At 40.3% G+C, this 24,656-nt stretch overlaps 2 protein-coding genes across 3 annotated transcripts in view; one reads left to right on the top strand and one right to left on the bottom strand.

Annotated features, from left to right (window-relative positions):
- Positions 1-17,098, bottom strand: part of zmat5 (zinc finger, matrin-type 5) — a 23,970-nt gene extending 6,872 nt beyond the window's left edge. Inside the window, exons 1-5 of one of the 2 annotated variants that reach the window (XM_059655076.1) lie at positions 16,403-17,098; positions 10,579-10,641; positions 7,561-7,641; positions 3,200-3,296; positions 2,256-2,373 (exon numbers count right to left, since the gene is read on the bottom strand). In XM_059655076.1, the coding sequence (XP_059511059.1) occupies positions 2,322-2,373; positions 3,200-3,296; positions 7,561-7,641; positions 10,579-10,641; positions 16,403-16,529 (420 nt within the window). In that variant the 5' untranslated portion in view covers positions 16,530-17,098 and the 3' untranslated portion in view covers positions 2,256-2,321. Of the gene's footprint in view, positions 1-2,255; positions 2,374-3,199; positions 3,297-7,560; positions 7,642-10,578; positions 10,642-16,402 lie in introns of those variants that run through there. The other variant, XM_048556109.2, reaches the window with a different exon arrangement.
- LOC125464080 (cytochrome b-c1 complex subunit 9) lies at positions 16,861-24,656 on the top strand. The gene is made up of 2 exons (XM_048556110.2): positions 16,861-17,104; positions 24,344-24,656. The coding sequence occupies exons 1-2, from the start codon at positions 16,964-16,966 to the stop codon at positions 24,392-24,394; spliced, it is 192 nt and encodes a 63-aa protein (XP_048412067.1). The 5' UTR covers positions 16,861-16,963; the 3' UTR covers positions 24,395-24,656.

Raw genomic sequence — 24,656 nt, 5'->3', positions numbered from 1 at the left:
ATATAAGCACTGCACATATGATAACATGCAGATGTTGTCTTTACACATTGCTCAGACCAATTGGTTGATTTGGTGGATGGAGTTTGGTGCCAACTAAGAACATGGAGTACAATCCTTACTGGCAACAGCAGGTGAGGCAGAGTGGAGAACATTAAAAAAAACAAGGTAAAGGGGAGCTCAATAACAAAGTGAGCACAATTCAAGGGGTGGGGTGACAAACAAGGAGTTGGTAAGGTGGAGAATGAATGAGACCGTAACATACAAGGCTTCCAACTATTCACTGTATTTATTAACTGATTAAGTGTCAAGATGGAAAAACATATCCAAATTTGCTGATGACACAATATTAGTTAATATAAGGAGCACAGATGGATGCATAGCAAGGCATGGATGCCATAAGTGAGTGGGCAAAATTATAATGTGTCAATTACAAGTCAAACATAAATCAGGTTTGGGTCAGCTGATGCTATTCTTGCCATTTGGGTTTAAAGATATTAGAAGGGATCTTGTGGTGCAGTGGTGGTATCAATATAGACAAATATCCGGTCATCCACTTTAAACTTAAACAGATAGAACATGACACTTTCTACATGGTGAAAAGATAGAAAACGTGGAGGCCCATGTGCACAAACATTAAGAAGGTAAAGAATAAGTATAGAGAAGATTCAAAAAGGCAAACAAATGCTATTTTAGATCTAGAAGGGAATACAAGGTGATACAAGTCATATTTCAGCAACACAAAGTTCTGGTTAGATCTCACCGGAAGAACTATGAACAGTTCTACACACCATATCTCAAGACAGACGTACTGGCATTAGAGAGCACACAGCATAGGTTCACCAGCAGTGTACTTGGATTGCACCCATAATTTGAGGAGAAATTGTACAAAATAGGGTTCTATTCCCTGGAACCAAGACTAAGGAGAGATTTTATCATTTTTTTAAGGTATTAAAAGGGGTAAAATACGGTAGGTATAGAGAAATTGTTTCTGCCAGTTGGGGAGTCTAAGACTTGACGTCATGGTCTGAAAATTGGAGTCAGACTTTTGAATGATAATAGCAAACACATTTCCACAAGGGTGGACAACATATTCCACACAGAAGCTGCCATTACTTTACTGCAAAAGCAATAACGACATTACGGTGAGTCAAGGTTGGGTCTCTTCCACAAACAGCAATTGATACTAAAATCAATTTAAATTTAAAAATCAGAGATTAAACTACATTGTTAACCAAAAGCTAAAGGAAAATGGGTAAAAACAAGTATGTACAGTTAAGTCACAGATCGACTATAACCTCATCGAATGGCAAAACTGGATCAAGGAGCTGAATGATTTATTCCCCTTCTCATGTTCCAAAACATACTGAAAAGTGATTTTCCTCAGTTAATCCAGTAAATGTTCCTATAAATTATAACGTGTCAATTACAAGTCAAACATAAGCCAGGTTTGGGTCAGCTGATGCTGTTCTTGCCATTTGGGTTCAAAGATATTAGAAGGGATCTTGTGGTGCAGTGGTAGTGTCCCTATCTAATTCCGTCTGTCTTGAGATATGGTGTGTAGAACTGTTCATAGTTCTTCCAGTGAGATCTAACCAGAACTTTGTGTTGCTGAAACATGACTTGCAGTGGTAGTGTCCCTATCTAATTCCACCTGCTCCAGAGACACAATGACATTTCTGAATAGGGTGATTAGAAAACATCAAAACGTATTAGATTTGAGTTCTGTGCTAGCATTCGAGTTCCGACTAATTGGTTGCCATGCTACTGGGCCATCAGAAATCTGGCATTTGACATGGAAGAAAACTGAAGTCCGATTAGCTGGTTTTCATAAATGCCATTGTTATTCAGGAATTAAGGATTTCTTCAACTTCCTAGCTAATATTCCTCCCTCACCCAGTAGAAAAGGTTCAATGGCCATTCCGTTTCATTCATATGTTAATGCCAGTTTGTTGCCTTAACTGACAACTGAAGAGAGTGCACTTCAAGAAAATTTAATGTGTGAAGTTCAATATGAAATTAAAAATGCATTCTTAAATAATGCAAACCAAAGGGGCACACACCATGTGACATTTCAATTTGTACATTTACAAATAAAAATACTTCAAATGAAGGTTATTTTTATCATATTAAAGACATACACATAAAGCTAAGCAAGCAAGATACCCAGGGAATTTGAAGTTTTATTCCCCCCAACATACAAAAGTCAATATCAATTGTGATAGATGGGTTCTGTGAAACTAGAAGCATTACATTCTTCTTGGATAAAAAGAAAAAGCCTCACTCATTTGCAGCATGGTTCCACAAAAATACTGACATGCATCTTAGGAATGCCCTTCACCGAGACAATTCACACACTGCATGTGGTCATCATGGCTGTGAAAAGGACAGGACTGAGTTTATAAAAAGAGCATATATTCTATCTGGCCTATAAATATATTTGGTTAAGGATGAAATAGAGAAAAAAAACCTCTCATTTTTCAGGGCTACAGGTTTTTGTTACTAAACACGTCAATTTCATAACCAAAATTGTTACAGGTACAAACTGTAAATAGCTTTTAAAGGAAGCTCTGTTTCCATAACTTTCCAATGTATAAGTGATAATACTTGTTATTCTTTTACTTTTCTGTGTTTATGTATTACGATTGAACTTGTAGAAAAGTATTCTGACGAGCAGATCATTTACTTATTGTAAACACAAACGCCCCATGCATTCTAAAGAAGTGTGAACAAAAATGAATCTTACAAGAATGTCGTAAAATAAAAATGTGTATAACTTGTGGAGTTGTTTAAAGATAATTTGGAGAACACTCTTTCACGGGGACAGGGTAGGAAAATTTGACATTCAATGTCTTACTCTCCACAGAGGCTGCGAAGTAATTTGCCGGAATGCCTTTCAAGGCTTTAAAATCCAATTACTAGCAAAAATTAATCAGAAGCTAATTGGTGCCGACAGGAATTTGTTCATAAGCAGTTGCTGTAAATCCTGAACACCAGGTTAGAACTAAACAGCAGCAGCTGGCTAGTGTTTTTGCCCCTTTGTAAACGTAAAATTACTTGCATATTGGCAATCACCTACCTGGTGAGCTCCAAATTATGGCTGATCTGTAAACATGCTTTTCAAGCCATTCAACCATATGGTATAACCATAAAACAACACTGACACAATAACTGAATTTCACTTGTAATAAATATAAATTACCTCATGTTTGAATGGCTTTCTTTCCTTTTTGCTCTTTTTGACAACCATTCATTAATATCGGGTGCAGGTCTGTTACCATGTTCTACTTTGTTCTCTTCTGTTAAAAAAAATTACAAATAAAATTTCCAGATACTAATGGGAAACTTTAAAAGTACATATTAAGAATTGCTAATGCACAGTTAGTGCACGAAAATGAACCATTTTCCTCATCCAATGCTTATTTTCAAAAATATAAACAATAATATTGTGCTGATGGGGCAACTAACTGGGTGGCATGAGAGAAATAAGCACAATGTAACATTTTTGTACCTTCACTCAAATATATGCTGACTTTTCTTTACTATATCATAGCTCAATGAACTCCATAAATTAGATTCTCGGATAAATTTTCAAAATACTTCCTTCTTTCTAACTTTACCGCTGCTACTTTATTTTTTGTAATTAGTTCAGAGTTTCTTAGCACCCCACTCATTCTTCACTACCCATGCCAAGTTAGTTAGAATGTAGATGTTGCTCCATTGATCTACAAAGTTTCCAAGACATTCCCAGTAATTCTATGTCACTATCAACATTTTAAGTAGACTGTATACATGGCATGTCCAATAATTGAAAAACAAGCTCTACACACACAACAATGCCATCTGCTGGAGAAATGTAGCTTTTCCTTTAACTCGTTGATTATAAGCCTATTTTCATAATGCAGACATTTCTGTTTTTAAAAAAAAGCTTCTTCTCTTTACTTGCTGTTCTTTAAAATGGTTCAGCTAACATTCCAGCTCATTTTGGAGGATAAGCAGCAACTGACAGCCCAAACTTTACTCTTCTCAATGAAGTCATCACACTTAGAATTTTAAAATAAAACCATGCTTGTTTAAAAATTTAACCTCAAAAAATGCGGCCAAAATAAGAGGCAACTGAATATAAAATGTGCTTACACAGCTGTGTAGGTCAAATTTCATACATGTTTTACAAGCTCACTATGAAATTGCGGAAAGGGTTTTTTGCTTCTCGGGTTGCCTGCCCACAATTCTGAGACCATTAAAGTGAACTGGTAGGAAATTATGGGCTGTGGCGCACAGGAATATATAGTGGGATGTTGACATGGGTTAAGTGCAGTCACAACTATTGAAATAAAAAAAAAACAAAAATCAACTGAAATGTTTGATTCACCTTCACAAAAAGCACACAGTGAGCCTTGCAAGTGTAAAAACACAATTCAGGTTAGATGAACAACACATAAATTGGGATGATACCATCGCCAATGGCATCCAACCATGTACTGTACAATTGTTAATTTTCAAGTTGGATATTGATATCTGTGGGGGGAAAAAAAGCCAAAAAACCAAAGTGGTGAAAAAAAAAAAAAATTTCAGATGAGTAAAACTTCATACAAGCTGAATTGCAGGGGTAAGTAACCTCAAACAGGAATTAAAATAAATGAACTGTTCCACCTTATTTGAATCACCCAGAGACATAAATTTTGTACTGAAAAATCATTCTAACTACACTCCAGGCAACAAACCAAACAAGTTTTCAGGTAGAGTGTTAGGGTTAGGGTTAATCAACCAAAATATCAGTTGTTACAGTAATAACCAATTTTGCTGTTCAGAGAAGGAAAGCAATAAAAACATCCAATTTTTCCTTAGACTCCATGGCATCATTAAAAGAAAAAGTGTTCTAATCAGATAAGACAGATAAATTACTCAAGTCAACGTGGATGAAATCAGATCAGTGGACTGTGGAACTGATATGGCAAAACTGATGCAGTGGTACTTAGTTAGCTGTTGATGAACAGCCCATCAATGCATATAAACAATCACCCTGTAATCCAAGGATTTCCTCCTCATATTTACTGCACCTTTTTTCTGTCATCTGTGAAGTTACTGATCAAACATCCTACATTCAAGTACAGACCATTAAGGAACACTACAAAATAGCCAGCGACCTAAGTGCCAAACCCTGCAGTATTCAACTAGTCACACATTCAGTCACAAAAAAAACACTTCCTCCACCAACAACTTTTGCCTCAGCCAATTTAAGATCCAATTTGTCAAACTGCCCTGGATCCCATGGGCTCTCAACTTCTTGACCAGTCTCCCATGTGAAACCTTGTCAAGAGCCTCAAAGTCCATGTAGACTACAACCGCTGCCGTACCTTCCATACATTCAGTCAACTCCTTGAAAAACCTGTCAAAGAAGATCTCTACCCTGACAAAGCTTTGCTAACTATCCTGGATTAATCCTTGCCTAGAGTATTGGCAAAGATCTGTAGCTCAGGTTGTGGATGTGGTTGTTGACTTGCTCACTGAGCTGGCTTATTTTTGTTCAGATGTTTCGTCACCATGCTAGGTGACATCATCAGCGGATCCTCCGATGAAACAATGTTATTCTAGTCCACTTGGAATTTATACTGTCTGGTCCATTATGGCAAGTACTATCATTTCCCGTTTTGATCTGTATGGGTGGAAATCATGCTTCAATCAACACATATATAGAATTGCACCCCTAAACCCATACAGATCAAAACCGAAAATGACAGCACTCACCATAACAGACCAGACAGTATAAATTCCAAGTGGAGTAGAATAACATTGTTTCAGCAAAGGCTCCACTGATGATGTCACCCAGCATGGTGATGAAACGTCTGAGAACAAGCCAGCTTCGGAACAAGTCAACAACTTTAATCTTTGCCTCTAAATGCAGATTAATTCTGTCCCGCAGGATTTTTTCCGATAGTTAGACTCACTGGTCTATTGTTCCCAGGTTAATCTTTACCATCCTTCTCAAATAACGAAAGAAAGAATGAATGACATTACAAATGCACAACATAAGCTGCCCTCCAGTCCTTTAGCACTTATCCTGGGTCCAGTAAGGATTTGAAAATTAATGGCAGGGCCCTTTCAATTTCCATCTTTGTCTTCCATGGAGCCTAAACTCTGGCCAAGATGCACAACAGCAAGCTCTAGGGATTTAACTTCGAAAAAAGGGAGGGGTGCAATGCTCACTCACTCGCGAGCCAGAGGTTTCATTTGATAAAAGCAAAGTACTGAGGATGCTGGAGGTTTGTAAGAACTGAAAGTACCGCACAAAGTCAGCAAGCATCTGTGGAGGGAAAGAGACAGAATTATGTTTAGAGTCCAATAGAAGTTTTTTTGGAATGAAAGAAGCCATCAGATTGGACTCAAAACATTGGTACTCTTAATGCTGTTGGCCTGCTGAATTGCTCAAACGCTTTCTGTTTAATTAAACAGAAATATTTCAAGTTAGTTTTACTCCCTCCATTGCTGTGAAAGGTATGGCTGCTCCACAAACTAATATTACTTCCTTTACTTCAGCAGATGACAGCAGCACTGAATCTCAGCTTTCTGGATATTCAAGTTAGGCAGTTTGTAAAGAATACCTCTCTTGTTTCTTGTTTCAACAAGTTCACTCACAGGATATGGGCGCCACTGGCTGACACAGCATTTATTGCTCATCCTTAGCTACTTTCTCGAAGTGCTGCAATCCGATTGGCATACATACACCCACAAAGCCATTCGGCAGGGGATTCCAGGATTTTGGATTAGTGACACTGAAAGGACACTAATGTATTCCCAAGTCTGTGTGGCAAGTGGGTTGAAGGAAGACTTGCAAGTGGTAGCTTTTCCATGTATCTGCCACCATTATACATTTAGATAGTAGTGGTCATGGGTTTGGGAGATGCTGTCTAAGCAGCCTTGATGAATTTCTCTAGTGCACCTTGTACATGGTGAACACTGCTGCTACTGAGCGTCAGTACTGGAAGGACTGAATGTTTCTATATTCAGAAACAATCTATTTGTTGCTCCTGAATTGCTTCCAAAACCTTGAATGTTGCTGGAACTGGCCTTATCTATGCAAGAAAAGAACATTCCATCATGATCTTGATGGCAGTCTTGTAGATGGTGGATAGGCTTTGGGGAAATCATAAGGTCTGTTATTTGCTGCAAGGTTCCCAGCCTCTGATTTCCTCTTGTAACCACGGTGCTTGTATGACTCATACAGTTCAGTTTCTGGTAAATGGTAACCCCCAACCCATAATGTTGATAACGGGGTATTCAGTGATGGTAATAGCACGGCATGTCAAGGGAAGGTGATTAGATTCTCTCTCCATGTGCCTCTCTCATAAATAGCAAAGAAATATGTACACAGTCTTAGAAGTATTGTAATTTAGACTAGGGAAATTAACTAAGAGGAAAGACAACCATGTTTTATTAGCTGTTAGGTATAATTTTATGACTGGCTTATACGCAGTGATCTGAAGATAAAATGTCAGTACATGTAGTTTCATAAACAAATGCTTTAATTCACATCTATTACATATCAGATTGACTTGTTTGTACCTTCCACACTTTGTCTCAGCTTCTGAACATCGTCATCGGTCATATGAGAGAATTTGCAATTTACACCAAAATCACACTGACCTACAGGGGAAAAAAAAAGTCATTAAATCATAACAGTAACAAAGGATGTATTCAAAACAAAAAGGTCAAATATAGTATTGATAATATGGTGTCGGAAAGCAACATTGGAGAGAAGCATGAACATGATTCTCAATTTGAGTCACATTCAAAAGGGCGGCGTCCGGTTGATAAATCAGGTGAGATCTTCAGTTGGCTACCCAAAGAATATACATGGAGTTCTGATTGCAGTCTCCTTTCCTCACAACTGAAGGCAGAATTTAAAGACATCGGAATGGAAAACAGCACTTTTCTGTTCTTGATGTTACAATCATGTGAACTTGCCTTTAATTTCAGAATTGTTCAATTCATTGTGGTTTGATACTTATAAGATGATATAATACACTTTTGGGGTTAGTTTTCAAACAACATACCTCAGACAGATGGATGGATGGAAAATAGACCTCTTCCTAAATCTCTGCAACTGACAGCTATTTTCTGCATCAAGAATTCCAGGAGGCTTTAATATCTCACTGCTCCCTGCACTGGGTCACTTCAGACAATTTTAAGTGCACCACAGTGGAAATAGAATGTCTTCACTTAATCCAACCCTTTCGTAAATCCAGAAAATTTACAGAGATCACCCACCATGTCAATTCCATCCAAAAATGCAACATACTGCCTAATCCCACGTTCCAGATCAGGTTCATCTAGGCTACAGAATTTCAAGTGCATATCAAAATTTTGTTTTAAAATGCACGGAGTCATTCTGATTCTCCCACTTTCAAAAGGCATTGAGTTTTAAACCACCTCACACTCTCAGTGAAAACTTTCTCCTCAACAAACACTTAATTCTTTTTCTAATTACCTTAAATCAGGACTTCCCAAAGTGGGCGTCAGGACACAACATAATAAACCCTGGTGAAAGCAGCTCCACAATGAGAAAAAGCCACTTGTATAACTTGTTCTTTAAAAAAGATACTGTCAAATTGACAATACCCTGACAAATGTACAAGGTCAGCTAAGATTAGAGACTCTCTATCGTCCTGCAACTACAGAGAGAAAAAGGGCTTCATGATCAACAGAACTTTTGCCTTTAAAACATAAGTATTACATAACTGCACATAATGGTGTTTAGGTATACATTGTGACTTGCATGGCAAGTTGAATCTGATTGAGGACTGATGAACTTACAGGGAAAGACAGTGCAAGTTAGTATAACAATCCAAAACACTAGTCTTACATGCTGGCAGCAAATTGAAACTTTATCTCATTCTGTAAAGGCTCTCAGTACCCAAAAACTCTCAAAAGTATCTGGCCATTACTTTCCTGATAAAAATAGATTACGCAGTTAGAGGCACAGAACAATTCAAGCACTTCTGACCCAATGCAGCTTGTAGGGAGAAGTAAAATTACAACCGGATAATAGGTTATGGAATGACAGTTTTAATTCAGCATATCAGATCATTCCCTTTACTAACTTAGGCTTACCAAGGACATCCCCCATTGTCATCTCTCTCCCCAAATTACTACTTCAGACAACCAAGTAGTGAACAATAGAACTACAGCCTAGTTTTTACATTTTTCACCAGTTCAGTCAAGGGACATTGGTTTTGCTAGCCAGTATAGCCAGGACAGCCCATCCCTGAAGACAGTGGAGGTAATGGTTGTGAACTACCTTCTTGAATCATTGCAGTCCTTTGGGTTTTATATATATCCCCAGTGCTTTGAATTAAAGGAGTTCCAGGATTTTGACCCGAGGAACAGGGATATAGTTCTAAGTCAGGATGGCACATGACTTGTAGACTTCCAGTGCCGATGTGGACAGGCATCTGCTGCCCTTGTCCTTTTAGATAGGAGGGGTTGAGAGTTTGGAAGTTACTGTCAGAGGTTCCTTAATGAGTTACTGCAGTGTATCTTATAGATGATACACACGGCTGATACGGCGTCTTAGTAATAGGGTGTGAATGCTGGAGGTGGTGGAAAGGGTGCCAATCAAAAGGCATGCTGTGTCCTGGATGGCATCAAACTTTAACTGTCACTGGAACTACACTATCCCAATAATTGGAAAATTGAACAGAGTTTGGGGAGTCACAAGGTGAGTTACTCACTGCAGAATTCCTAGTCTCTGACCCTCACTTGTAACCATACTACATATATGGCTGATCCAGTTCAGTTTCTGGTCAATGTTGATTACAGGAATTCAATGGTAATAACTGCGATGTAAATGTTTAGATTTTGCCTTGTTGGAGATGGCAACCACCACTTGCAAACTTAATATACTTCTACTTACAGAGATGCACACTACAGACGCACACCTCCAAAGTTAATCCACATTGTTTGCCTGATCCTATATTACCCACCTGTTCAAACATATCATGACACTTTGTAGGAGTAGAACTTAAACACAGAGCACTGTCTCAGAGGTAGGGACACTACCATGCTGCCACAAGACTATGTGTGTTTTTTTTTAAAGCACGTGGTTCCTCAAGACAGAAAAGGTACATTTGTACACACGGGACGTGAACCCATACCCAGGCCTTAATGAGCAACAACCACAGCTCGGAGCCTCCTGTGGTCAAAAAGAATCTGCTAACACTGACAGAGGCTCATGTGAATAATGGTTGCTTGGGTCCAGTACCAAAGGGAAATTGGTACTTCAGCAACTTATAAGAGAAGGAAAAAGTTACCACTGTTTTGTTTTCCCATAACTCAGCTGGAGATATTACGTTATAATCATTCACATTCTCTCAACTAATGAAAGCAGAGTCTTTTGGGAATAGGGAGCATTATGCTACTGAGTGCAACCTTCTGCTTTTAGACCTTCATCACTGGCAAGAGGGACAGAATATAATTATATTAGCATGAACGAGATTTAAACACAAGTCCCAGAATTGACATGCTTGACACGTTGTCCTGTTCAGTTCCTGTACTTCCTTCTTTGGACATTTCTGCACTTACCTGATTGTAGAAACTTTCTGCAAGGCTTTTTGGCAAGTTCTTCTGCCAGTATTGTGGCACTATCTGAAATCCAAAAATCAGATTATTTTGTACTTCAATTAAAAAAAACATGCCATTTGTATCACAGTTTTTCCAAAGAAACAAGTTCATTTCAGCTTACTTCATGATAGGTCAGCTCCCATAAGTGATCACAGCACACTAGGCAGAGGAGCAGAAATTCAGTGTTTCTGCTTATTATCGAGTGACCTTTACTGAAAACTAGGAATGAATTTGACTCTGAAGGCTCCATACTACCATAGTCAAGCAGCTGCGGAAACAAGATTCACCAGGAAACAAAACAAATTTGTCTGAAAGGGCAATCAGCATCTACGTGAACATACTGCAGTGAAGAATTAATACTTGCAATGGGAGAAAACAGGTTGATAAAATGACAGAGAACGATAATAAGTTTTCAGAACAACTGAGTTTTCTTTCAAATACTGCTTCTTCCGTTTTCAACCTTCCCCCCACAAATAGAGCATGAAGGTACAATTATACAGTCAGTCAGTGATCACCAAATAATACCTCATCGAAGTTAATGGACACAAATAAAAAGTTCTTAATTAGGGAAGAGATCAATCAACAAGCACTGTTCTTGTTTAATCACACAACTTAAAACAGGAACCATGTTAAGGACAAGAGCGTGGAAAACATTACAGCCATTTCAAAACAGAAAACCAATATAACCCTAAAGGGTTTTAATGTAATTAATCTTGATTCAGTTGTAGCTGCTGGAAAACAGAGTCATTACTAAGATTAAGTCATACTTCAAAAGAGACAGGTGAATCAGAGAGGTAGAACGAACAGTAATAGACAGATCATATTTAGATAAATTGGCTCTTTTTTAAAAATGGGAAACCTTAGCCATATTTGGAAATTAATATGAAACTGCAGGCTCCTTACTAGAATATTGGAACCAAGCAGATAATTAAACTCAATTCCAAGTTATAATTACAAAGAAAGGCTCAAGAAGCTGGCCATTACAGTGGATTAAAGGCTAACGGGGAATCAAAAAGATATTTTCAAAGTAAAAGATTTCAGATGTAGAGCGCGCGCAGTGGTAGTGGTGGTGAGGGGGGGGGGGGGGGGGGGTGAGTGAGGGCACGTGAGAGAGAGCAAGAGCGAGCGATCGTATAATGATATTGTCACAGTATTGATAATCCAGGGACCAAAGCTACAATACTGGAGATAAAGGTTGACATTCAAACATAGCAGCTGATAAATTTTACATCAAATTGATAAAAATCTGGAATTAAAAACTAGCCACCACAACTGAGACCATGAAGCTATCATCAATTGTCATTAAGGCCCAGCCTTATTTCACTGAAGAAATAAATATGCTACATTAGGAGTGAAGCAGAATGTGAACTTGTCATGACTTAAGCTGTATCTATCTGATCAGTTAGGAGGAGATAGTAGGAACTGTTGATGCTGCAGAATCTGAGATAACACGGCGTGAAGCCGGATGAACACAGCAGGCCAAGCAGCAGAGGAGCAGGAAAGGTGGCCAACTTTCCTGCTCCACCGCTCGATCAGATATGATGTTTGTTAGGGAAGGAGAAATCTGTCTTCCTTGCCTGAACTGGCCTACATTTGATTCCAGACCTAAAGTAATGTGGTTGGCTCAGAACTGTTCTATGTGGCTACTCAGTTCAAGGGTAATTAGGGTTTAGCAACAAATGCTGGGCTTGCCTATCATGCCAGCATGGATTAAAGAATTCTTTTTTAAAAGTGATTGTAGGTAAATACATAACTGGAGATGTTTGCTAACATTGACTTTCTGAATATAGTCACTAGGAAAACAAAGAATTGGACAAGTATTTGAGAATTAATGCAAAAGGATAAAAAGGAAAGAGGGTTACAAAAAGATTTTGCATGAAGTATCAGCTTGATGAGCCAAATGACCTCCTCCTCTATTGCAAGTCACATTTTTTTAAAAAAAAAACACGGACTTTGAATAGTGAATACCAATAGCTGGAGAACCTAATGTGCTTCTAGTAACCTACAGCATTGCAGCCAATTGTAGGACCCCAAACAGCCCACCTGATCTAGCTCCGACAAGGATCAACGATTCACTGAAAGTATTTCACATTACGTCACACGATATTGGTGCATCTCTGAAAATGTGAGCATTTTAATCTATCTTGACAGTAATGGAAGAGAATGTTTAATTTCAACTTTATATCTTCCAAACATTTTCTTCTCCAGGGAAATTAGCCCTTCTTACTTAGTTTGTGCTATGCAGTTCACATACTATGTACCTTGGTCAGAAGCAGAAATCACCTGAGTCTACCTCACAAAAAGGAATGTGCCTGGATGTTATCACATTGTTGCTCACAGAAGTGATCAGGGAAGGCAATGGCCAACTGACATTAAACATTGAATGAACTGCAGATGCTGTAAATCAGGAACAAAAACGGAAGTTGCTGGAAAAACTCAGCAGATCTGGGAGCACCTGCGAAGAAAAAAAAAATCAGAGTTAACATTTTGGGTCCGGTGACCCTTCTTGAGAAATGATGCTGCTGCCAGAACTGCTGAGCTTTTCTAGTAACTTCTGCTTTTGGCCAACTGATACTGTTAGGCTATAAATCCAGAAACTCCAAGTTCAAATCCTACCATGTCAGATGGTGGAATTTGAATTCAATAAAAATCTGGAATTAAAAATCAACAAATCTGATGATGGCCATTGTTGATTGTGAGCAAGATAGGACATTGCCAGAAAATCCTATAAAGGAAGAAAACTGCTATCTTTACCTAGTCTGGCCGACATGTGACGCCAGACCACAGCAATGTGGTAGACTCTTAAGTGCCGTCAATTAACAAGCCACTCAATTGTAACAACCATGAGAAAGTTTAAAAAAAAACAAAGAAATTAAACCAGACAGACCATGTAGCATTGACCTACACAACAGAAATGACAACGGCAAAAAAACAGCCTCGTCAGTCCTGTAAAGGCTAGTCCCAAAACTAGTACAGCTATCTCAGAGTAGTCAAGCAACACACTATCGTAGTCATGCTCACAGAATTATACCATCCCTAGATATACCTTGTCCCACCAGCAGGGCAGATCTAGAGGTGGGTGCACATTGGCATACAGTCAAGGCAGCATTACTCGGAGGTGCTCATAATTGACAGCTGATAGCAAGAAGTCTAATGGCACTAGGTCAAACATGGACAAAGATTACCACTGTCCTTCCACAACTAGTGAATCAGAGCTCCTCCAAGTTGAATAATGCTTACAGAAAACACTGAGGACAGCAAGGGCGCAGAATACTCTCTGGTGGGGGACTTCAATGTCCAGCACCAACAGTGGCTCAGCAGCAGCACTACTGATCAAGCTGGTCTGGTCCTAAAGGACATAGCTGCTAGATTGCAGATGTGACAGGTGGTGAGGGAACCAAGAAGGAAAATATACTGGACTTCATCCCCAGCAATCTCCTTGCTGCAGATGCAACTATCATATATTTGGTCAGTGTGACCAGTTTAGAGATGATACCTCACCTCCACATTGTGATGCACTATGTATGGTATTCTCAATCAGTCTGCTTATCAGCACAGACTTTGAACACTTCGAGAAACTGAAAGACACGGAGGCACCTTTTGGGCCACAGACAGAAGAATCAATCATTCTCCAACATAATCTGCACTTTCATGGCATGGCATATTCCCCACTCTACCAATAACATCAATCGGGGGTCAATCCTGATTAAATGAAGAGTACAGAAGGGCATGCCAGGAGCAACACCAGGCCAACCCAAAAATGAGGTGTCATTATGAAGAAGTACAAAAAAGGACCACTTGCATGCCAAACAGAGAAGCAGCATGTGATAGACAGAGCTAAACAATTCCACAATGAATGGCTAAGGATTAAGCTAGGCAGTCTTGCCACCTCAATTTGTCAATAGTGGTAAAGCAAGTTTCATCCTCAATCAAGGGGTAGCCCTGCACATTAGTGTAAAAGATAATGTTGAAGCATTTGCAGCATTTCTGACTGAAGGTTAAGTGGATATGTGAAACAACATGCCTCCTCCAGGAGGTCCTCAGCATCACAGATGCCATTTTGAATCACTCCCTAATATGCCAAGAAAGAGGTACTACAAAGGCCATGACAACTTTATGGCAACTGCACCAAAAGCATCCTCCAGAACCCCTGGCCAACTTGTTCCTGTACAGCTACAACACTGGTGTTTACCTGACAATGAGGGAAGTTACCAGATATGTTCTGTACACCAAAAGCAAAACAAATCTAACCCAGCCAATTACCTCCTCAGTCTACCCAAGTAATGGAAGGCATGAACAATGCCATCAAGCAGCACATGTTTAGCAATAACTCGGTCATTGATACCCAATCTGTATTCTGACAGGACCATTCTGCTCTTAACACCATTACAGCCTTGGTTCAAATTTGAACAAAAAGAGCTTACGTCCCGACCATCTTTAGCATTAACGCTACATTTCACTGAGTAATGCATCAAGGAACCTAATCAAAACTGGATTTAGGGAGAAATCTCTCAGCTAGTTTGGGTTTTACCTGGAACAAAGGAAAACATTTGTGGTTGTTCAAGATCACTTATCTCAGCTCCAGAAGATCTCTGCAGGAGTTCCTCAAGGTTATATCTTTGCTCATCCTGCAGCAGCTTCATCAATAATCTTTCCTCCACCATCGGATCAGAAGTGGAGATATTTGCCAATGACTGTGCAATGTTTAGCACTATTTGCAATGTCTTGGATACTAAAGCAGTCCATGTCCAACTGTAACAAGTCTTGGACTGAAACATGGCAAGTAAAATTCGCAACACACAGAAGTCAAGCAATGATTTGCAACAAGAGACGACTGAAGTATCATCCCTTGACATTCCATGGCATCGGCATCACCAAATCCTTCATCATTAACATTCTGGAATTTCAACCGGCCAGAACCTGAAGGGGACTCACATACAAATACAGTATAAAGCTGGCTGAACAGCAGGCCAAGCAGCATCAGAGGAGCGAGAAAACTGACGTTTCGGGTCGAGACACTTCCTCAGAAAAAAAACATCAAAATACAATGCCTACAACAGCATATAAGGCACACCATCCAGAACAAAGTAGTCTACTTGATCGGAGCTACATCCTCAAACATCCACTCCCCCCGATGCTTGACGTTCAGTTGCAGCAGTGCACATCAACTACATGAGGCATTGTAGAAATTCCCTCTAAGATTCACAGATAGCACCTTCCAAACTCTCAACCACTCCATCTGGAAGAACAGCAAGCAAACGTCACATGGAACACCACTAGCTACAAATTCCCCTCCAAGCCACTCACCAACCAGGGACGGACAATAAATGCTGGTCCAGCCAGTGATATCCATATACAGTGAAAGATTTTCTTAAAAAGATATTGTGGCGCAGACGAAAGCCATTCAGCCCATCAGGGTGCACCGGTGCCCAAATGAGCATAATAAAATAGCGCCATTCTCCTGTTTTTCCACACTACCACGGTGACTGCAATTCTATCGTTGTTAAACTGGTTGTAAAATAGTTTGGGAGACCTGAGATCATGCCATTTAAACGCAAATCTCAACTACTGGTGACAGAAGTAACTAAAAATAAGCTTGCAAACGTCTACCTTCACTTCCCACAATTTTCCCCGATGGAAAAATCACAATGTATTTGAATTCACGGGATTTAAGGGCAGTCTGGTTCGAATCATCCACCCACACTAATCAACCTAGCTGTTCCAGAACTTTCTACGGCCACCCCCCACCACGGTCAAAGGCAGGACTAATTTCTTCCACATTTACCTCGGAAACAATCGAACCAGAATTTCTTGGCTCTCTGGTGCTGAACTCCTTGTAAGTGTTTCTTTCTGTTGTGGAGATTGTCTTGAAACGATCTGCTGCAATAATCGCAGAAGTAGGTTTTCCCCATCGCCGAAAAGACAACGGACGATGGCGAATCTACTGCTGTTGGTGGTGGTGGTCACAATATCACTCCCCTTCCCAGACTGAGGGACCGGCGCTGGTGAATCCCGACCCGAAACGTCGACTTTCCTGCTGCACCGATGCTGCCTGGCCTGCCGTGTTCCTCCAGCTCCACACAGTGTTAAACTGTAACTCCAGCAGCGGCAGGTTACTGCTGCCTCCGATTGAATCCGCGGATGCCTTTACCCAAACGGCGCCGATTAACGCCCATGTGTTAATACGCGGATGATACCGTGAGATAATGGCAGGGCTTGTTTCGCGGCCTTTGTAACGGATACCGCGCGTGAGGGATCGGAGTGGGCGTTTCGGGGAGGGATTTATTTTCCCCACCCCGCCACCGTCATCGCGGAGGAAGGTTACGCGAGGAGTACAGTGGGGAAGATGGCGGCGTTGAGGCACCTTTATAATATGTTGTTCAAGAGGACGTCCACCTTCGCCCTCACCATCGTGGTGGGTGCTGTCTTCTTCGAGAGGGTGTTCGACCAAGCGGGAGACGCTCTGTTTGAACACCTCAATCAAGGGGTGAGTATTCGGGGGTGCGGAGGGCCTCAGGGAATGTGCCCAACATGAGGCCCATGGAGAGGGTTCACCTTCAGCTGTCCTGGAACCGACTTTCTTCTCCAGGGTCGGCTAACCGCACGTTTTTCTTCATGTAAGAAAAGGGACGAATTCAAGCATCACACTGCAGAAACTGGAGCTCCGCAGGACCCGTGTAGAGAAAACAAAGTTAACATTTCGAGGTGATAAAATGTGAGGCTGGATGAACACAGCAGGCCAAGCAGCATCTCAGGAGCACAAAAGCTGACGTTTCGGGCCTAGACCCTTCATCAGAGCATTTCGAGGTGTATCGGTTTTGGGCTGGCGTGGACAAAGTCGAATTCTCAGGCTTTCGGACCACTGTTCCTTCGCCAGGTGAAGCAGTTGGTGTCGTGTGACTTATGACTTTCTTTTTAAAGATTCACAAGATGTATGTGGGCCAGCGTTTATTTGCCGTCCGGAGTTACCCTTGAGTAGATGGTCGTGAGCTGTTTTCTTGAAACGCTGCAGTCCATGTGCTTCAGGTAGACCCATCATGCACTTTAGAAAGGGGATTTCAGGATTTTGTCTGAAGGAAGATAAATTTATTTCTAAGTCAGGATGATGAACTTGCAGGGTAACTTTCAGGTGTTTGCGGTCCTCTATAACTGTTGACTGAGTGGTTGCAGGTTTCAAAGCTGCTGTGGGAGAGAAGCGTGGTGAGTTACTGCGGTATATCTTGTGGATGTACGCGTTGATGCTATCGTGCATCAATAGTGAGGGGAGTGAATGTTGAAAGTTGTAGATCTTTTGCCAATGAAACAGGCTGATTTGTCCTGAATAGTAATGAGCTTTGTGGGGATGCATCTACCCAGGCAAGTGGGGAATATTCCATCACAATCTTGATGTACTTTCACATGGTCGTCAGGCATCGAAGACACTGGCTGTAAGTTACCCAATGCAGAATTCCAAGGACTTGACCTACCCTTGTAGCCACAGCATATTGGATGGCTGGTCCTTTTTCAGTTTCTTGTGAATAGTAACTGCAGTGTTTGGGGAATTAAACTGTGTAATATGATTGAATGCCAATGGTGGTGGAGGGTGTTTTGGATTATCTGTTGGCCCTTGTATGGTGTAAATATTTCTTGCTACTTATTAGCTCAAGTTTGAATGTTGTCCATGTCTCACTGCATTTGAACATGGAGTGCCTTAGTATCTGAGAAGACACCAGTAGTACTGAATGTTATGCAAAACCTGAATGAACGTCCCACTTGTGATGGTGGAAAGTTTGTGGGTGGAGCAACTGAAGATGGTTAGACCTGTGACTCCCTGAGAAACTTCTGCAGTCATGAAGCAGCTGACCTTCAGCCACAAACATCATCGTCATTTGTTGGGTATGATTCCAACCCATGGAGAGATTTCCACTAATTCTCAATTTCAGTTTTGCTAGGGTTTCTTGATGTTACACTAGGTCAAATACTACCTTGATTTCAAGAGCATCTTTAGTAAAGCACTTTTGCCCATGTTTGGACTAAGTGTAATGAAGTCAAGAGGTGAGTGTGCCTGGCAGACTATTGTTGAATGAATGCTGCTTGATAACACTGCCAACCACGCTTTCTGTCACTTTTTTGATAAAGAGTAAACTGCTGTGATTCTAATTGGTAGGGATAGTCCTGCTTTTTGTGGACCAGACATATCTGGACAAATTTCCACATTGCTGATGGAGTAACATGACTAAAATAGCTTGGCTGTGGGGTTTGGCTAGTTCTAGGACATTGTCTTTGTCTTTGGTACTGTTGCACGAATGTTGGTGGCTTTCATAGCCTTTGCAGTATCCACTTTCTGGATTGTTATGTAATTGAATCAATTTGACTGGAGGCTGGCTTCCATGAAATTTGAGCACCTCGGGAAGGTACTGAAATGGGTCATCCGTTCAGCACTTTTAATTAAAGATGCATGCAGTAACTTCAGCCTTGTCTTTTGCTGGGCTCCATCATTGTTGAGGATGGGGATATTTGTGCAGTTGTTTTTCACCAGTGGTGGCAATTGGGTCAACCAGGCCTGTGTTCACTGGCGTTTCAAAGAATAAGAGAGGATCTCATTGAAGCACGCCAACCTCTGACAGAGCTGGACAGACCAGGCTCGGGGATTATGTTTCCCCTGGTTGGATCAGGGGGGCAATTTCTTCCCTCGCGATGGTGCACGCGTGGAATTCTGTATCACACAAAGCTGTAGAGACTAAGTCACTGAATATATTAAGAAAGAAAGAAATATATTTTTAAGGTGTTAAGGATATGGGGAAGAACAGGAGTATGGTATTGAAATGAAGGATTGCCTATGATTGTGTTGAACAGAAGCTCGATGAACCAAATGGCCTACTACTCCTATTTTCTGTTTTTATTTTCCTAAAAATTAACACTCATACTGTTAGACTTCTTTCCTCAAACAAATTTGCACAGCTTGCTCACTTCTTCCATCTCGCCTCATGGAAAAAATAAAGTTTAAAACAGTGAGTGGCATTTTCATGTGGATCAGTAAAGAGCAATTCCTATTTGGTCAAATAATTTCTTGCAAACATTGAAAGTGAACTGAATCGCAAGTGCATCCGTTGAAGTCCCTGGTTTGCTACTTAGCCATTCTTTTAGAATGCTTCAGTCAGAGCGGCAAATGAACGGTCGCTGACCTGAAACATTAACTCTTTCTCCACAGGTATTGTCTGACTTGCTCGGTGTTTCCAGCAATTTCTGTTTTTGCACTTTTCCCACATCTGCAGTTTTGCTGTTGGCTCAGTGATTGAGTTATTTGGAATAGAGTAAATTTAGAGCTATCAGCCAAGGACATGTAATGGTAGTCTTGCCCAGTTTCGATGATCATCTCGTACCGCTTCAAAAAATCTCAAAAATAAGCAAACTAACGGATGAGAAGGTTCTGGCAAAATGAGATTTAGAAATCGTAAGAGAAGTAGCAAGGCATCAAACAATTATAGAGGTGTCATGTCAGTAAAGTCGAGCAGAATGGTGATCAATGGTCGGAATAAACTAGTACAAATGCCTGTAAACATTTTTGGTCCATTTGCCATCACACAGACATGGATACAAAATGATCAAGTGCGGAAAATAAATATTCCAGGGGCACAATATTTGATAAAGACAGAATATCAGAGGAGGAGGAGTGGCCTTGGTGAAGGATGACATAACTACATTAATAAGAACAGATATAGCCTCAAGATCATGACATAGAAGGGATATAGTTGGAAATTAGGAGTAAAGAGTTTGAAAACACTCATGGGGATAGTTACAGGCCCCCAGTAGTAGCTATATTGTTGATAAAGAATTTTTTAAAATTAATGGGCCTTCTAACTAAGGCAAAGTAATAATTGTGGCAAACAAATCAGCAAGGGTTGAATAGAATGAGTTTCTTGCAGTAAATATTATGGAATGGATGAGCAATGAAGTTATGTTGGATCTTATGTAATGAAACAGAATTAATAAATGGGAAATGGTGGTTGTAACACCATTGAATTCCACATTGAATTTGAAATGGATGCACTTAATTGTGTAAGAATCTTAAATTGAAACAAAGCCAGTTGCCTAGGGATGAAAGAAGAATTGGCTAAGATTAGGTGGTATAGTAAGTATGATAATAAACAGTGGGCAACTTCAAAGAAGCAATTCAAAATGTTCAACCAAAATTCTTTCCATTGGGCAAGAAAGACCTGACCATAGTTCAGGAAGTTAACAGTTGAAAGCATCTTAAAATACTGTGTTGCAAAGAAAATACAGTAAATCTGAGAGCTGGAGGTGTTTGAGAAGATGAGTAGACTAGTCAGAAGTACAAAGTTTTAAGAGCTTCTATTAAGTCTGTATAAAGGAAGGTATTGGCAAAAGTAAATATTGGTTTCTTAGCAGCTAAGGGAGATGACATAAAGGGTTAATCAGTCAATGGTTTGAACAAATATTTAGTGTTTTCCTGATAGATTAAATCTAAGTAGGCAAATCGAGTATAATATGGGAAAACGTGAAATTGTTCATGTTGGAATGGAGAACAAAAAATACTACTATTTAAGTAGAGAACAGTTGCAACACAAGTCTTGGGGTACTTGTGCACAAAACGCAGAAAGCTAGCACATGGGTGCAGCAGGTAATTGGGAAGGCTGATGTAATGTTGGCCTCAGTTTCAAGGGAATTGGCGTATGAGTAAGGAAGTCTTACTGCAACCGTCTAAGGTGCTGGTGAGACAACATCTGGAGTACTGTGCACAGTTTTGGTCTCCTTTTTAAGGATATTGTTTCATTGGAGGCAGTTCAGAGAAGGTTCACTGGGATGATTCCTGGTGTGGGGGGAGGGGAGTAGTTGTCTTTTTAAAGAAGCTAAACAGCTTGGGACTCTACCCACGGTGTTTGGAAGAAGGTGTTTTGACAGGTTAATTGTGGGAGGGTTAAGGACCATCGGGCATGGTCTCAAAATAAAGGGGCACCAATTAAAGACTGAGATGAGGAGGAATTTCTTCTGAGTGTCTTTGGAACTCTTTGATACGGAGTTCTTGTGTATTTTAAAGGCTCCTAAGATAGATTATTGATCATTAAGGGAAACAAAGGTTATGGGGAAAGACAGGAAATTGGATGTGAGGACTGTTGGATCAATGATGATCCTCTTGAATGATCGAGTAGGCTCGAGGGACCAAATGGCCTACTCCTGTTCCTATTTCTTACAGCCTTATAAAACGGAGCTAGTAGATGTAAAGCTGGCTTTCCAAATGGCATCAGTAATGTGCCACACAAAACATTATTAGGTGTCATAGTGCTCGTGGAATTGGGGGTGATATATTAACATTCCTAAGTGTTGATAGGTATGCACGTAATATATCACTTATGTGCAGCAAACATTTTTGGATGTGTTGAGTTAATTGCCTCTATCTAATTGCCTGGAGAAAGGGTGGTCAGAATTTGAATTACTGTCGATGGTTGTATGGTGCTCGCACATAGGTTTTCAGAATTATTGTAATCTAATCTGTAGACCAGATGTGTGCAATATTTTTTTCCCCCTCTTCCCACACAGTCTGTTTTTAAGTGTTTTATTTCTGTGCTTTACCCTTCCGGTTTGTTTTGTATATTGTACCTTTTGCCTATTAGAACATAGAACATAGAACAATACAGCGCAGAACAGGCCCTTTGGCCCTTGATGTGCCAACCTGTGAACTAATCTAAGCCCATCCCCCTACACTATCCCATCATTATCCATATGCTTATCCAACGACTGTTTAAATGCCCCTAAGTTAACTACATTGGCAGGCAGGGTGATCGAGTGTGACCTTTTCACACAGGGTGGCTTATATGTAGAATGAACTGCCAGAGGAAGTGGTAGTTACAATATTTCAAAGATGTGTGGACAGGTACATGAATAGGAACGGTTTCGAGGGATCTAAGGCAAGTGAAGCTAGTTTAGTTTGGGAAAACTTGGCCAGCATAGACGACTTGACTCTGACTCATGGGATGTGGGTGTTGCTAGTTAGGCCTGCATTGATTACTTGACGGTGGTGGTGAGTTGTCACCTTTTTTAACTGCTACAGTCCATTTAGTATATGGAGACCCACAATGCTTTGAGGGAGGGAATTTCAGAATCTTTCCCTAGCTTTCCTGAAGATGAGCTACTGCAGTGCCCAACTAGTGAGCACTGCTATCTCAGGGACCAAGGCTTGATCAGTCTTGGTTGACTGTCTGTGTGAAGTTTGCTTGTTCTCCCTATGACCACTTGGATTTCTGCTGGGAACTCTGGTTTCATCCCATGGTCCAAAGATGTGCAGGTTAGGTGGTCATGCTAAAGAAAAATTGCCCTGTAGGGCTCCGCTTGATGCAGTCTAGGTGGATTAGCCATAGTAAAATCAGGTTTACCAGGATAAAGTGGATCTCAATGGGCTGAATGGCCTGTAGTGATTCCGTCTTCAAGAGGGTGGGGTGTGCGCACTGTTCCTGCTCTTTTTGCTGATTTCTGTATTCTTGCCCAGTGTAGCAATATATCTCAAACAGAACATTATTCTGGTGCACTGAATTAACATTGCATTGAGCAAGTACCTAATCTGGTTTAAACTGAGGCTCAATGGGCCTGTTTTGCCTCAAGAGCAGAGTTCTGATAATCTGACTAATACTACTTGCGCTCAATTTAAGGCTACAAAAAGCATTACTCATTTATATTGTGGAATCTTACATTTTGCAAAGTGGCTAACCTGCCTGCTTGTCATGTTATTCATTACACTCCAATGTCAATACATTTCGAAAGCAGCTATTTTTCATAATAAATTTTGTCTGAACCTTCTAAAGTCACTGGAGTAACTTTTTTCCTAAAGCAGCCTTCTGTTAATGCACTGATTAATACGTTGCTGCTGTCTCTCAATGAATGTAAAGTGGCTGGATTCAAGCGGTGTACATCATTAAAGCAAACAACACATACTGCCATTGGTATATCAATGTACTAAGCCACTGTGTTGCAGTTTTGCTATCTGTGACATTAGCTGTTGACTGGGGAAGTTGTGCCTGCCTATCTCTCTTGAAGGTGTTGTGATATTGCTAGACAAATGACCAAGCTGCCTAATCAACCTTTCAATTGATTTTGCTGAATTTGAATAGGGAGAAAAAACCAAAACATTTGCTTGGCCTCAACTGGCACATTATGCAGTTTTGGGCACAACTTCAGAAAATGTGAAAGTATGACTGTGTAGTAGAGATTCATGTGAATGATTCCTGGAATGAGAAACTTCTGTCTCTGAGTTTTACTCAGAGGCGGCTACGGTATTGAAAAGATTGAAGGGTCTGGATATTGATAGACTTCCTAATTAGAAGACAGATCCGGAACAAGAGAGCATTGATTTATAGATAATTGGCAAATGAAAAAAATCACTTTATACAACAAGTGGATGAAGATCTGGAAGGCAGTGTCTGAAAGTGGTGGACACAAATTCAGTTGAGGCATTCAAGAAAATAAACAAACTAGATCCTCAGGGTCGTGTAGAGAGGAAGGAAATGTGCAGTTACAAAAAAGTGAGGAGGAAATGGCAATAGATTGGCTGTTTAATGGAACTGATATAGACAAGGGGAAACTGGCCTCCTCCTGTGCTGTAACAGTTGTGATTTGAATGTACTTGCCAATGTTGCACCTGATTCATGTTTCGAAACTTGTGGTCAAATGAACATTTTAATCATGAAACAATGAAGTGAAGGGGATTTAGTAACATAATATTTTCTCTTTTTAGAAACTTTGGAAACACATCAAGCACAATTATGAAAAGAAAGAGGAAGAATAATTAGAAGTCAGTACTGCAAGGTGTTCTCCAACTGGCATGTTGCTACTATTGAATGGCCCAAAACCACTATACCATCCACCAGGACCATTAACTTTCAGATTGACTTGAAATAGTCAGAAAAATGGATTGATACCGTAATGGAACAAGTGCTGGGCCCACTTGTTGAAAATTACAAAAACGTGTATCTAATGAATTCAACAATCTATCTATCTGCCATTAATCATTTTTCCATCCTGATCACAATAAATACTTTAAGAATGAG

The sequence above is a fragment of the Stegostoma tigrinum genome, chromosome 26 (genome assembly GCF_030684315.1).
Source record: "Stegostoma tigrinum isolate sSteTig4 chromosome 26, sSteTig4.hap1, whole genome shotgun sequence".
NCBI classification, from domain to species: Eukaryota; Metazoa; Chordata; class Chondrichthyes; order Orectolobiformes; family Stegostomatidae; genus Stegostoma; species Stegostoma tigrinum.
Note: the sequence above shows the minus strand (reverse complement) of the source record. Positions and strands in the feature narration are given on the sequence as shown.

What these genes read in the sequence shown, in the direction of transcription:
- LOC125464080 (XM_048556110.2), top strand. Translation starts at nt 16,964, where the DNA reads ATGGCGGCGTTGAGGCACCTTTATAATATGTTGTTCAAGAGGACGTCC. An exon ending in TTGAACACCTCAATCAAGGG is followed by an intron (nt 17,105 to 24,343) that starts GTGAGTATTCGG and finishes TTCTCTTTTTAG; the next exon opens with AAACTTTGGAAACACATCAA.